The sequence below is a fragment of the Rana temporaria genome, chromosome 5 (genome assembly GCF_905171775.1).
Source record: "Rana temporaria chromosome 5, aRanTem1.1, whole genome shotgun sequence".
In the NCBI taxonomy this organism is placed as follows: Eukaryota; Metazoa; Chordata; class Amphibia; order Anura; family Ranidae; genus Rana; species Rana temporaria.
Genome location: NC_053493.1, coordinates 277,573,282 through 277,588,627, shown reverse-complemented (window position 1 = coordinate 277,588,627; position 15,346 = coordinate 277,573,282). Strand labels below are relative to the sequence as shown.

General features: G+C 45.9%; 1 protein-coding gene across 1 annotated transcript in view; it reads left to right on the top strand.

Annotated features, from left to right (window-relative positions):
- Nucleotides 1-15,346, top strand: part of C5H18orf63 (chromosome 5 C18orf63 homolog) — a 156,259-nt gene that overhangs the window by 20,703 nt on the left and 120,210 nt on the right. The window contains exon 4 of the mRNA XM_040353890.1: nucleotides 2,355-2,411. Coding sequence (XP_040209824.1) covers nucleotides 2,355-2,411 — 57 coding nt within the window. The remainder of the gene's footprint in view (nucleotides 1-2,354; nucleotides 2,412-15,346) is intronic.

The following is a 15,346-nucleotide window of genomic DNA, read 5'->3' as shown; positions in this document are numbered from 1 at the left end:
GCGCTGCACTAATCACAGGCAGGGAGACATTGTTCCGATGCTCGGCTGCAGAGATCGGGAAATGTCTCCCTGCCTGTGATTAGCGCATCGCCGAACTCCTGGCGGGCTCTGCACGTGTACTGTGCAAACACGCTGGAGCTCTGCAGTAATGGATCAGAGCTGTATCAGACATGTCGTGGCCTTCATATTTACAGGAGATGCAATGACTATGATAATCCATGTAGCACCCTAGATGCTAGAAGGGAGAGTCTTGGTGAGTGCAGGTAAATTTAGGCATACCTAGCTGAGAACTAGGCCTGTTTTGAGCTGTGTGGGCTGGGAGTGGCTCAGAGTAGGCTGGTGATTCAGACAGTATCGCTTCACGGTTATCTGCCTCTTGCTTCTAGAGGATTCTGGAAGAGGGTAAGTGGGGGGAGCAGTTTGGGGTTTTTCAGGGAGACCTGACCAATCCACAACTAAGATTGGCAGGGGCAGGCCTCCTTAAATACCCAGAGTCAGCCCAGCTGGGGGGTTGTTGGGTGGAATAACTGAGAATGGAGTGCTAGGCTGTCAGGGCATTTGAAGGTGCGTCGTCCATTCTGGGGGGTGACTTTGGGCCTGGGACTCTGGTGCAGTACGGATCCCTTCCAGAACGCATAAAGGATCTGAACAGGAGGCACAGAGAGGAGTCAGAGGACAGCGGGAGCTAGTACTGCCGGGCAAGTCTTTAGGAGGGAACCATTGGTGTGTGCAGCCAGGAGGACTGGGAGGAAACAAAGATGGAGCTGGAGCCAGTATGGATTGCAATGTTACCGGCAGTGGAGTCAGGCAGCTGCAGCCAGGAGGGCTGTCAGGGCCTGAAGAGAGATTGCTGGGAGCAGTAGTCCACCATAGGTCAACTCGCACTACAGAACTCCTATTCTTTTGCTACACTAAAGGGACCCGTGGTCCCTGCCTGTGAATGGCAATTTCTAGGACCTGACTGAGTCAGTCTTGGGCCTAATGATCTGCTAGCTGTACCTGGGAAGTGAAGTGTTGTGCAGGAGAGCGAGAAACAGTCTACAAGCAAGTGTTGTGTTGGAGACTGGAGCTGTTAAGTGTATATAGTGTCTCAACTGCAAAAAACAGGGTGTGCAATCAGCACAAAAATATTAATGAAATTAATAAATAAATAAACCCCCCCCCCCCCCATTGCAAGCTGGACACTATAAGAATAACACAAATTCTGGTAACAAAGATAAAAAAGAAAAGTGCAGCGCAAAATATAAAACAAGACGCGAATAATCGCAATAATAAAACCCCCCCCAAAAAACTAATAAGTGAAAATTAAATAAATATTAAGCATGTAGCCAGTGAAAAAGTCCATCAGAGATGATCCACCAGTGTAAAGGTCCACAGTAAAAGTGACAATCCCTCCACCACAAGTCTCTCTGGATACTCTCACCTCCAGGAATGGACCCCTGAATTACCAGGAAGTCATACACGCAGTGAATGAAAAATGATCGAATCCTCATAATAATCCTCCCAATACAGGGTTGCTTTAAACTCCACAGAAACAGCCAGTATTTCTCTAGGCCGATTTTCCAGCCTCTAGTCTCCTCCAATTGCAGTTTTCATGCTGCAGCTGCACACACACCTAGCACCATGGTGCTATGGAGGGAGCATTATTTTGAGGATTTGATCATTTTTCATTCACTGCGTGCATGACTTCCTGGTAATTCAGGGGTCCATTCCCGGAGGTGAGAGTACCCGGAGAGACTTGTGGTGGAGGAATTGTCACTTTTACTGTGGACCTTTACACTGGTGAATCATCTCTGATAGACTTTTTCACTGGCTACATGCTTAATATTTATTTAATTTTCACTTATTTGTTTTTTTTGGGGGGTTTCATTATCGCGATTATTCGCGTCTAATTTTATATTTTGCGTTACACTTTTTTCTTGTTTATAGTGTCTCAACTGATTGAAGATTTATTCAATCGATTGTTCGTTTTATTGGGTATCCCATATACTCCTATCCCCATCCAAGTTCAAATCCCTCAATAAAATAACAAAACAAACATCTGTTCATTGTCTCCAAGGTAGTTGGGAAGTAAGTGCCAGGGTGGCAGGTGGTCCACAACTTTCAGCAGCCCTTACGGGGGTACTGCTACATCCATTTCCTTCATATTTACGCTTTGTATTTTAAAATACCTCGTATGGAGTGTTCTGTAACAGTGACATTTCAGCTCCTGGGCTTGGTCCTGGAGTTGAATGTAAACAGAGAGAACCTCAGAGTCCCATTGCTCTTTTATAACAAAACTAAGACAAATGGCTGTTGACTCAACTGGTTAAAGTATTGGTTCAAGTTTCAATTTGTTTTTATTCTGCTTTTAGATCTCTTTCTATAGAACAGGAAAAGTTCAGTCAGTTGCTGAAAAATATACTACTAAAGTAAGTATTTTTAATTTTGTAACTATATATACTGTGGATGGATGGCTAGACTGAAAACAAAACCATTCGGTCCCAGCTCTTCTCACCTCTAGAAGCCAAGTAATTTTAGATTCTCAATTTTTTGCAAAGCTAATTGGTGCAAAGTGCTGAGTTTTCCTCAGCTAGAATGAGATCTGCTGTGCTACTGATTACAAGATGTTGATATTAAGGCAGATTCAGGTTCTGCATAGGCATTAGGATTTACACGATTGTGTCCTCTGTGAGCCAACATCTTAGTCTACGACACAGATGCTTACCCTGGATAATGTCTGAATAAAAATAGTGCCATGCTCCTGAAGAGAAAGCAGATGATGTCCATTGTCGATTAAAAGGGAGGGAGGTACTGTGATATTTGTGGGAGGTAATAAATACCCGTAGGTGTTTAAATATACACATTGCGTAGGATGAATGCCACTAACTTGAGATAAAATGATGGTAGGCCAGCTTGAAAGGATAAGTTCACATTTGTTCATCCCCTTTTCCCCTTTCATCTTTCAGAACCGCAACAATGAGACATAGGCTCCTCCCCTTCCTCTGGAAATACTGCGCCAGCCCATAAATTTCTCACTTCCCCTGCCGGACTTCAGTTGTTAGTGTTTTCTCCGGAGGGGAGACACTGTGCTTGGAACCAGGCCGGTCAGTCAGGGGACTGAGGCCGCTTTTAGAACCTGGAGAGAGGCAGGGGCTTCTAGGGTACTATAGGTGCGGTACTTAACCACCATCTGGAGCCACCCCATCCTCGTCAAGAGCGGCAGCAGGCTGAGGGGGTCCCCTATCGCGTCCACAGGGCCGCAGCAGGGAGGCATCCTAGCTCTCCCTCTTTTTTTTTCTACAGGCCACATTTTTTGGAACCAGCGGGCTGGATGGCGAGTGATGTCATTTCTGGCGGAGGGTGGATATTTCCCCTTTGACCCGCGACTTCCGGTTCCGGGTCGTGGAGCTGATAGGGGACCAGGCACACACTGGAGAGAGTCGGGAAGGCGCACAGGAAGCGTGAGACTCCGTAGCAGCAACCACCTGCGGTCATGTCGGAAGCGGACGCTCAATCGACACCCAGTGACACTACCTCCAGCCTTCCTAAGACAAGAGTACCCTGGGGTGGGTTCCTCTCTACTTAGGAATGCCCGTCCATACATGGTTCCTGTCTATGGGGGGGGGCAATCCCCCTGGGTGGGATTTTTTTTCTGTCCTTTTTTGTACATGTATTTCAGAAAGCTCCTGAGAAGTCAAAGTCGTCCCATACCTCCAGAAGGAAGTGTGCCTCCTGTAGGGATGTTCTAGGGGGAGTCATGGACAAAAGTCCTATGCAGGAACTGTATAGACACCCTAGTTAGAGAGAGGGATTCAGAGCGGGAGTCAGGACTAGCTGCTTCCGTAAAGGAACTCTCGTCCACCTTTTTATCCTTTTAAGAGTCTCTTTGAAAGATTTCAACTCCCTTCTAATCCCGTCTCTCAGGATACAACCCCTCCGCTGGTTCAGGGCTCTGCACCTGCCACTACACAGAGGAGGCTTCAGGTCCTTCCGGTGTTGAACAGGCCCGTCCAGATAGTGCTACCTCTGATTCTCAGGGCTCAGAGGAGGAGGGCCAGGATGGGGAATCCGGCAAGCCCTCCAGATATAAGTTATCCCTGGATGAGGTAGAGGACCTCTTGGGTGCAATTAATACGACCCTCAGTATCCAGGCCGACAAAAAGACCTTAACCCTCCATGACCAAATGCATCGGGGTCTGGGGGAGCAAGAGAAAAGAGTCTTTCCAGTACATAAGGTATTGGTTAACAAAGTTAAGGAGGAATGGGAGGATCCCGAGAGAAAACCCTTCTTTTTCAGGTCCCTTTAAAGAAGGTTTCCCTTTTCAGAGGACCCGGCGTCTATTTAGAAAAAGACCCCCAAATTAGACGCAGCCTTCTCCCAGGTCTCGAGAAACACGGACCTAGCGTTTTGAGGACATGGGGTCCTTAGCTGATGTGATGGACAAGAGGATAGACTCCCTTCTTAAAAAGACATGGGACTCTACAATGGGTAATTTAAAGCCTAAGAAGGCTGCTACAGTTGTGGCCCGCAACTTAGAGCACTGGCTCAACAAGATCAAGGGAGCACATTGAGGCAGGTATGGCTAAGGATACCATCTTGTCCTCCTTTACCACAATCCTGTGAGGTATCGCTTATATAGCTGACGCCTCAGCGGAATCTATTTGCATGTTGGCCAGGTCGGTGGCCTTGGCTAACTCTGCCAGAAGAGCCCTCTGGCTCAAAACTTGGCCGAGTGACAGCGCCTCTAAGGCCAAGTTATGCGGGATACCCCTGACTGGTGACCTACTCTTTGGCCAAGGTCTAGAAACCATTCTAGACCGCATGACGGATAAGAAAAAATCCTTTCCTCTCAAACGAAAGGCCCCGGTACAGTCAAAGAGGGGGTTTCGTCCGCAAAGACAGAGGGGGGCACCAAAGCCTGAGGGGCAGAAAAAGCTTTGGACCACGAAAGGCAGGGGCAGAGGAGGGGCGCCCTCCTGAGCAGCCCGGCAAAAAGCAATGACTCTCTAGTCAGGGTGGGAGGAAGACTGGGGACCTTCCTCCCACAATGGGAGGCATCGCCTAGAGTTTGCAAGTCCCCTCCCAGAGATACGTGATTACACAGTTACCCAAGTGCAGAGAAAAGTCAGAAGCCTTGCTTGGGGTCCTAAGGGATCTGGAAGAACAGAGCGTGGTCCGCAGAGTTCTGGAGGCAGAAAAGGGGAAGGGATTCTATTTACACATTTTTGTTGTGAAGAAGACTTCTGGAAAATTCAGACTAATCCTGAATTTGAAACCCCTGAACAGGTCAATTACCTACAAGCAGTTCCCTATGGAGTCAATATTCACAGTCAGGGCCCTTCTCCCCCACAACTGCTTCATGGTATCTCTGGACCTCAGGGACGCGTACCTACACGTTTCAATCGCAGAAAACTCAGTTTCTTGCGACTAGCAGTAGACCTAGATGGAACAATTGTACACCTGCAGTTCCAGGCTCTGCCATTCGGGCTATCCTCATCTCCCCACATCTTTACCAAGCTCTTGGCAGAACCTGTGGCGTTTCCGCGCCTCCAGGGAGTGTCCATCATAGCATACCTGGACGACCTGCTCCTGTTCGCGGCATTCCCCAGAACAGCTTTCCAAAGATCTGGAGATGACGATGAAAATCCTAACGGACCTGGGGTGGCTACTGAACTTGGAGAAATCCAGTCTCATCCCCTCACCACATATCACATACCTGGGATTCTGGTTGGACTCAACACTCTTAAGAGTGAATTGTTGTGTCCTCTTTTAGATCAGGCACCTCATCCCTATAAATTAAGGTATAAGATTGTGAAGGGTGAGAGGGATTATAGCGGTGCCATTAAACAAGTCATACAGAAAAGTCAAAGCAAAATTATAGATATAAATATTTTTATTTGTAATAGAAAAATAGAAGATAAAAACAGTAACGTTCGACTAAGATTGACATAAGTTGTTACATAATCCCGACATGTTTCGGCAAATCGTTGCCTTCCTCAGGGATATGAGTCAATCAGTGTGTCTTTGTACAATCTAATGGAAGATATACATGCATAATTAATACATTACAGTATAAACAGATGAATGTCTCAAAACATGTCTATATTCTCAAAAGACTCAATGCACACAAAATCATCTCCAGTGTGGAGGTGGCCAGATGATGACCAGAGTGGGAGTCATACAGAGCCAAAATGCAGCAAATGGCAGCGCCAAACACAGCAACACTCCAACCTTGGTGCGGTTGCAGGGGGCTAATATTGCACAGTAGAGTATAGAAAATTCAAAAAAAGAAAAACAGGGGTTAAAAAACCACAAAATAATAATTTGCGGTAACTTCTCCTCTAACAAGGACTAACCTAATCAATACACACCTATTTGGATTTATTTGAAAGTGCTAAATGGGTGGGTGCTGAATAAGCTGCCACTGAAGGAAACAATTATAGTGTGAGCGTGAGGTGATTAGCTCAGTCCTAAAGCATCACACGGGACTTGTAAAAAAGGCAAATAAAGGGAAAACCTTAAAAATATAAATGAAATAGAGACCATTCAAAAAAGAAGGTCCTACATTCTCAAGGATGACAATACAGTCAACCAAGAGCATAAAATATAACATTGGAAAAATTAGTACCAAAAGGTAAGAGTAACAAATATTTACCTTTTTACCTTTTAACCCCTTAAGGCCCGCCGCACGACTATTTACGTCCGCAAAATGGCACGGACAGGCAGATGGGCGTATATATACGTCCTTGCCTTCTAGCGGGTGGGGGGTATGATCGGGACCCCCTCCGCGGTGGGCGGATTCCCTCGGGGAGCGATCCGGGACGACGGCGCGGCTATTCGTTTATAGCCGCTACGTCGCGATCGCTCCCCGGAGCTGAAGAACGGGGAGAGCCGTATGTAAACACGGCTTCCCCGTGCTTCACTGTGGCGGCGTATCGATCGAGTGATCCTTTTTATAAGGGAGACTCGATCGATGACGTCAGTCCTACAGCCACACCCCCCTACAGTTGTAAACACACACTAGGTGAACCCTAACTCCTACAGCGCCCCCTGTGGTTAACTCCCAAACTGCAACTGTCATTTTCACAATAAACAATGCAATTTAAATGCATTTTTTGCTGTGAAAATGTCAATGGTCCCAAAAATGTGTCAAAATTGTCCGAAGTGTCCGCCATAATGTCGCAGTCACGAAAAAAATCGCTGATCGCCGCCAATGGTAGTAAATTTTTTTTTATAAAAATACAATAAAACTATCCCCTATTTTGTAAACGCTATAAATTTTGCGCAAACCAATCGATAAACGCTTATTGCGATTTTTTTTTTTTTTTTTTTTTTTTTTACCAAAAATAGGTAGAAGAATACGTATCGGCCTAAACTGAGGATTTTTTTTTTTTTTTTATATATGTTTTTGGGGGATATTTATTATAGCAAAAAGTTAAAAATATTGAATTTTTTTTCAAAATTGTAGCTCTATTTTTGTTTATATTGCAAAAAATAAAAACCGCAGAGGTGATCAAATACCACCAAAAGAAAGCTCTATTTGTGGGGAAAAAAAGGACGCCAATTTTGTTTGGGAGCCACGTCGCACGACCGCGCAATTGTCAAAGCGACGCAGTGCCGAATCGCAAAACCTGGCCTGGGCATTTAGCTGCAAAATGGTCCGGGGCTTAAGTGGTTAACAAGCAGAACCGATACACAGCACCCACCAGGCTCAACAGCAAACAAATGCTGAATGAGCCTGTTTGAATAGCCCCCCCAGCTGGTCAGTGATGATGATCACTGACCAGCTGACAAGCAGAACCAATAGGCAGCACTCAACAGCAAACAAATGCTGAGTGAGCCTGTTTGAATAGCCCCCCAGCTGGTCAGTGATAATGGTCACTGACCAGTCGCGGACATCAGGTGGCCACGGTGCGTGCGCCGTCACACGCCTACAGTCCCCATAATGCTGTGCGGCGCAAGGTCTTCCGCCAGCAAAAAAAAAAAGGGGGGGGCATAGCGGCCACGCATGCGTCAGTCAGCAAGATGTAACGGGAGGCGATGGTGTTTACAGACAGCAGAGGGCAAACAGAGCGTGGCCAGGGATGGGCTGTGTGTCAATAGAACACACAGCTCTTGGGTGTCCATACAACCACGGGTAGGAGGCCGGGATAGCACGAACAAGACGCCGCATAGAAGCAAAGTTAATGTCGGAACAAAACAGGGTGACTAGCAAACATAGTCAAACATCGATGTTGCCACACAGCGATGTAAAAAGAGATCATTGAATGGACACGAAGCCAGAAGGACAAGCCATGGATGGGGCATTCAGCGAATCTAATGAAAAACACAAAAACATTGTTACATAGTTGCAGTTTACATCTAGTTACAACAATAACAGGTAAAATGAATGATCAATAATGAGTCATTTTCAAAAATATTCAAATCAAATGATGATTATGTTGGGACTAATAAAGAGGGAAGGGGGAAGGAAAGAGTGTTTCTCCCAACAGAGAAGGTCTTAAAGTTAGACAGAGTGGTGGCCCTCCTACAATGCAACCAGCAGGTCCTGATAAGATCTCTATTGTCAACACTAGGTCTGCTGACATCCACCCTCCCAGCAGTCCAATGGGCAGGGCTGCACTTTTGCCCCCTGCAGGCCTTCGTCCTAAGGGTGTGGGACCACAGTCTAGAGGCTCTAGACACCTTGGTTCACGTTCCAGATCAAGTAAAAAGATCCCTCTGGTGGTGGAGGAAGGTTACAAACCTGTCGCAGGGTCGGCTGTGGCTTATCTCGGGTAATAACCAGAGACGCAGGTGGCAAGGGCTGGGGTGTTCACCAGATCTAAAGCGATCGTCCAATTGGAAGGAACTGAGGGCAGTGGGGCTGGCCCTCAGATTTTTCCAAGAGGAACTCCGGGGACACCACACTCGGGTGTGGTCGGACAATTCCTCGGCCGTAGCCTACCTAAACAAGCAGGGCGGCACGAGGAGCGGAGTTCTGTCGGCCCTAGCAACAGACATCCTGGGCTGGGCCGAGATCAACACTCTCTCACTCTCAGCAGTCTTTCTGAGAGGCGAGAAGAATGTGTTGGCAGACTTTCTCAGTCGGAAGCAACTGAGAGAGCGCAAGTGGGTCCTCAATCAGGAGGTCTTCAATCTCTTGGTCAAGAGATGGGGACCTCCGGAGGTGGACCTCTTTGCGTCAAAAGAAAATGCAAAGGCCCTCTCCTTTTTCTCTCTAAACAGAGGAGAGGGAGCTCTGGGGGTGGACGCACTGTCCCAGAGCTGGCAGTTCAGAATGTGTTACGCATTGCCACCACCGGTATTATTGCCCGCAGTGCTGAGGACGTTTCAGTTGGAAAGCACTTCCCTGATCCTAGTGTCACCACATTGGCCCAAGAGGGCTTGGTTCACAGTGCTCAAGCAGCTGGCTGTAGAACCTCCCCTTCTCCTACCACCCGAGAGGATCTCCTCCTGCAGGGCCCAGTTCTCTGCCCTCAGGTACACAAGTGGAGACTAGCGGCCTGGCTACTGAGGAGGGCTTCCTAAGATCCAAGGGGTTTTCAGAGAGGTTAATTACCACCTTCCTTAATAGCAGGAAGAAGGAGACTCGCCAGATCTACCAGAAGGTTTGGCTTTGCTTTAAGTGGTGCATAGGACGCTCCTGTTCTGTGCAGAGCTCCACAGCCATTCTGTAATTCCTGCAGTGTGGCGCAGATAGGGGTCTTTCTGTAAGTACCCTCAAAGGACAGATCCCAGCACTTCGTGCATACCTAGAAAAACCCTTGGCTTCTAACCCCTGTGTAGTCAGGTTTTTCAGGGCTCTCTCTAGGCAGAGACCAGCTCAGGGCCCACCGTTCCCCAGCTGGGACCTGTCCTTAGTTTTGCAGGCCCTCACGGGTCCCCCCTTTGAACCTTTAGATAAGTGTTTTCTAAAGGATCTGACCTTAAAGGCAGTTTTTTTGGTTGCAGTGACTACTGCTAGGAAGGTCAGCGAGATAGAGGCCTTATCTGTTAGACCCCCTTTTGTGTTGTTTTTCCAGATTGGATCATTTTTAAGACCGATACAGCATTTTTACCCAAGGTTACTTTGAAATTCCACAGTCAGGAAGTTGTTCTACCTTCCTTTTGTCCCAACCCCACAGGTGAAGGGGAATTGGTTTCATACCTTGTATGTCAGGAGATGCATCCTGCAGGTGCACCACGTCGATGTAGAGGGGCGGGGGCGTTTTTGCAGCGCTTTTGGTTCGTTTGAATGGAGAGGGGCGATTTTTGGAGCGTTTTTATTTTTTATACTTTTTTTTTTTCTTCGGCGCCCTTGGGCTGCTCCATGGATGCTGCTGGCGGGGGTCGGTGTGGGGGGTCTATTGGGATGCATGGGGAGCGTTTTGGTGGCGCTATTATTGACGCTTGATCGCTGTGGGGGCGCTTCAGCGTGGAAGGGGTCTTCGTGTCTGATGGCATTTCTCTCATTCACTTTAGCATGTGATTCCTCTCCCCTCACTACAGTGTCCCTTATTGTTTCGGTTGTTGCCTTTTTCCCTCATGCAGTGGGCGGGTTCATACACCCGCTCCCTCATTAGCTAGCAATTTATCGTTGATAAGTGCAATATTTATGCGCCTAGACGTTTTTTTTTTGGATTGGAGGCCCTTGCTGTTTAGCTGTAGTATACACCGCTGTGTGTGTGTGATCTCCAGGCAAATGGCGGCTCCATTCATTATCATTGAGGACCACAACAATATGGCCGCTATGATTCTCTATGGGAGGCTTCTAGAAAATGTCCGACGGCCGTCCTGTCACTGGAGACTATTTAAGTACATTCACTTTTACCCTGTGTTATCCCCTGATGAAGTCACGTGATGTGACGATACGTAGGGATTGGAGCACCGGGTACAGACAGTCTGAAGTTTTAAAATGAGTTCGGCGCTCGTGGATGTTTTATTTTACTTCACTACCTAAATTAGTTTTTTTATTTGTTTTTTTATTAAATTTATCCATTATATGGAGTTACGCTATGGTCTTTTTCGCTCTTCTTCTTAATGGTCCCATGATACATTGAGCCTTGCTATTTGGACGTATGAGGATCAGATCACACACTCGCGTGTATAGCTGACACTCTGAGGGGGATACAAGTTCGGCACTCGTGGATTTATGCCCGCTGTCCTTTCATACATGTGAGTGCATTTTCTCAAATCTTTACCTGTTCGAGGTACCCCCACAGTGTCACGCTATATGCATTGCATATATCTTCTCTTTTCCATGACACACATTGGCCGCTGAGAGCTGTCTTAGGAGTCAGGAGGAGGTGTTTTATCAGCTCACACATCCAGCTGCGATCAGGATCTCGGTTAGCTGTTTGGATAAGCAGCCGTGAGGTGAGTTGCCAGCACATCAGAGGTGTCATTACTGAAGATTTCATTTGTGCACATTGCAATTTTGGTGGAGGTGTTTATCTAGACACTGTTCTGTGGAGGAATTACTGAACTGCTAGATTTGATCCTTATTTATGGACAGGACTTTATCACATGTGTGATTTTTTTGTAGTTTTGCACATTTTTTTTCCCACTTATTTTATGCTATTTTTGGTGTTTGTATATGAAGTAGCCATTTTACTTTTGTATTTTCACTGTTAAATCTTTACAGGATTATAGGTGTTTGTTCACTTTTATCTATATTGTTCATTGTAGTATCATTGGATACATTAAATATTTTTTTTTTAATCTCACTGTTTAAGTTCACCCACGATCCCTTTACTTCACATTCCCTTTTCACTTCCATCTTCCCATTCCCTCCCCCACAGCGCAGCTACCATACTTCACTTTTTCTGTTAGGATCAGATCCACAGGTGCTGCTGCAGTCCCCCCAGTCCATCAGACAGCGCCGGAGTTCTCTATTTCTACATCCTGCACTACCTAGAGCTGACAAGGGAATTTAGGAAGTCAGACTCACTATTTGTTTTGTTTTCTGGGGCCAGAAATTACCAGGCGTCTCAACGCACTATTGCCAGATGGCTCAGAGCAACCATTGGACAGGCATATACCCTAGCTGGTAAGGAGATCCCTACAGGGATAAAGGCACACTCTACCAGAGCTTTGGCAGCTTCTCAGGCGGAAAAGGCTGGAGCTACGCCAGAACAGATATGCAGGGCAGCTGCAAGGTCCAACTACTCCACTTTCGTGAAACATTACAGAGTGGACCTGTTGTGGGCAGGTGAGCAAGCCTTTGGACGGAAGGTTTTGCAAGCTGTAGTCCCACCCTAGTTGGTAAGTGCTCGCTTATCCTCTCATTGTGGCTGTCCTGAAAGACAAAAGGGGAAAATTCGAGTTACTTACCGGTAACGTCTTTTCCAGTAGTCTTTCAGGACAGCCCTAGTTACCCTCCCTGAGATTTGGGGGGGTTTTGCTTAAGACCAGAACGCAGCATCGTAATGAGTTTTGATGGTATGTTACTAATGTGTTCTTGTGTCTCCCCAGCTAGCCGGAGATGATTTTGTAAAAACTGAAGTCCGGCAGGGGAAGTGAGAAATTTATGGGCTGGCGCAGTGTTTCCAGAGGAAGGGGAGGAGCCTATGTCTCTCATTGTGGCTGTCCTGAAAGACTACTGGAAAAGACGTTTTTTTTTTTTGTTTCCCTAAATTTCAGCTTCATATGTACCAATATAGCATTAATGTACTTTTTTTTTTTGCAAAAATATCAAAGCTTTTCAATAAATATATGGACACTTCACTTGTCCTCCATCCATGTTTCCAAACGTATCCATTAGTAATTAGGAAGCCTTACTTCCTGGACAGACTTGAGGGTATGGCACAGTAAGGAGCTGGACAGCTGATTAGCACACACTCTGCATCATCCACCCTCCTACCTAACCAAACATTCCCAGCTGCATGTTTTTCAATGTTGAATATGTTTTATTGATTTTCAAATAACAGGGGGTACAGAATGAAGAAATGGGGGGGGGGGGGGTAGTGGTAAATGAATACCACAATGTATAGCAAACGTTGCAAACATTTTGTATATGTGCTTGAAACAGTTCTCAATAACATAATTTGATATCCATATCACTTTGGGTTACAAACACAAGAACAATCAGTTGAGGGGGGTATAGGAGAGGGCAAAGAGAAAGATCAGAAAGGGGAGGGGGAATACAAACGGTGCATACAGGGTATAATCCCAGCAACCTGCATCCCAAACTCTGGAAGAAGATGTAGCTATCCAAATTAGGGACCTGATTTCACTGGAAGGGGGTAACAAGCATTATACATCTAGATCTAAGAAATCCTGCTCCCTATGTAGTTATCCTGTTAAGGAGAGGAGGAGTAATGAAGCCAGATGTACCACAGTTTGGTGTGTTTGTTCCAAGCATCTCCCACCTTTGCCTGCAGTTCTTCTATAAGCATGGTGTCAATAATGTCTATCCATTTATGAAGGGGGGGGTGTGGCTTATTTTGAATGCAGTGTTATGACATGACGAGCAGCTGACAGATTCTAAGAAGGCTCTTTTTTATGTGATTTAATTGGACCATGTAGAATGGATAGGAGTGTAACCTTAGGGGAGGGAACAAGAGAGTCATTATACATGTCGGCACACAACAAAAAACAAAAATGCTCTTGGGACTTTTAAGGAGCACACCTCAGGTAAAAATAATTTATTTAACAAACATTTAAAAACAACAATTAACACAAACAAAAGAAAACAACATATTAAATGTCAACATATAAATCAGTATTGCATTTTTGTCATAGACCTTTCCATGAGATCTGATTGTGTCATGCAGATGACTGTAAGTAGTCTAGGATGGGTCTTGCTTCTTCTAGAGAAGCACAGATAGATGTGAAAGATATGAGTCCTGGCCTACTAGCTGATATGAATGACTCTTTTCGAAGATCAAAAAAATATATAAAAATGAATATGTACACAGATGGGTATGATACCCTATACTTATAAAAAAGATTTCAGAAGATATATAATGAACTGTCCGTAAGAATGAGTGGATGAATGCATACACTGCCAACCATGCCAGGCTAATCTCACCCCCGGAAGCTGTGTAAGGGCGGGGAGATGGAACCAGTGGGAAAACGCAAAACCTGGAACCGGATCAAAATATGTATGTTTCACCCTGTGAAGGAGACGCACAAACGCAACAGTGACCGGGTCTATGGCAGTGACCGGAGTAGAGACCGAAGGTCCATTTGAGCCATGTCTTGCTCTACGGTCGTAGAGGATTTGGTCAAGGGGTGGGGGAACCATTCAAGTAGTCTAGATATTATGGCGGAGGCATGATAAACCTGAAAGTCAGCGAGTCCAATGCCCCCCTTGAGCCTGATAGAGCACAGCATTTTATGTTTCAGTCTGGAGGGGTGGTGTTGCCAAATGAATTTGATCGCTAGGGAGCAGAGTGTGTGAAAAAGGGCACTGGGGAGGGTGATGGGGAGGGCTTGTAATGGATATAATAATTTGGGGAGAGTGTCTATCTTGAGGACGTTCATTCGACCGAACCATGATCGTTTAAGATGGTGCCATGATTCTAGAGAGCATTTAATCTTACTAAGGGGCTGAAGTTCAGAGGATAGATGTCATGAAAGTCTCGAGGATCTCAGTCTCCAAGTACTTAATCGACTGGGATTGCCAGTGGAAAGGGAATTGCTGTTGGATTGTGGTCACGACCGTTGGAGGTAAAGATATATTTAGAGCCTCTGTTTTGGAGATATTCAGTTTAAAATTACTATGGGCTCCAAAGCGATCAAGCTCTTGGATAAAGGTGGCGATACCAATTTGTGGTTGTGTAACATAAAGTAACAAGTCGTCAGCATATACAGATAACTTGCTATGCGCCGAGGGTATGGGGATTCCGTGTATGTCGTCATTCTGACAAATCGCCTGGGCCAAGTGTTTAATTTTGATTGCGAACAGTAATGGGGACAGCGGACACCCCTGTCCCAGTACCATTCCTAATCTCAAAGGCCCCTGAGGTTTTCCCATTAGCCACGACTTTTGCCTAGGGGTTAGAGAACAGGGAAATTTTGTTTGGCCAATAGCTTAGGGCCTAGACCTATTTGTTGTAGGGATGCTTGAAGGAACGGACAGCTGACCCTATCAAAGGCTTTCTCAGCATCACATGCCAGTAGGCAGGTGGGAATTCTCTTACGTTGAGCGTACAATATTAGATGCAGTGTTTTAGTAGTTAGGGATAAGGGGGGACGTTGAAGTTATCTCCTAAGATCAAGTTGCTAAAAGGTATAAAAGACTTCAGGCGCACTGTCAGAGGAAAGAAAGTGGAGCTGCTCCTGGTTAGGGAGATAAACATTTGCAATTGTGAATATCGTTTGCATGTATTTCAATTTCAAAAACAAGATGCGTCCTTTTAGGGTCAATGTCTGAAT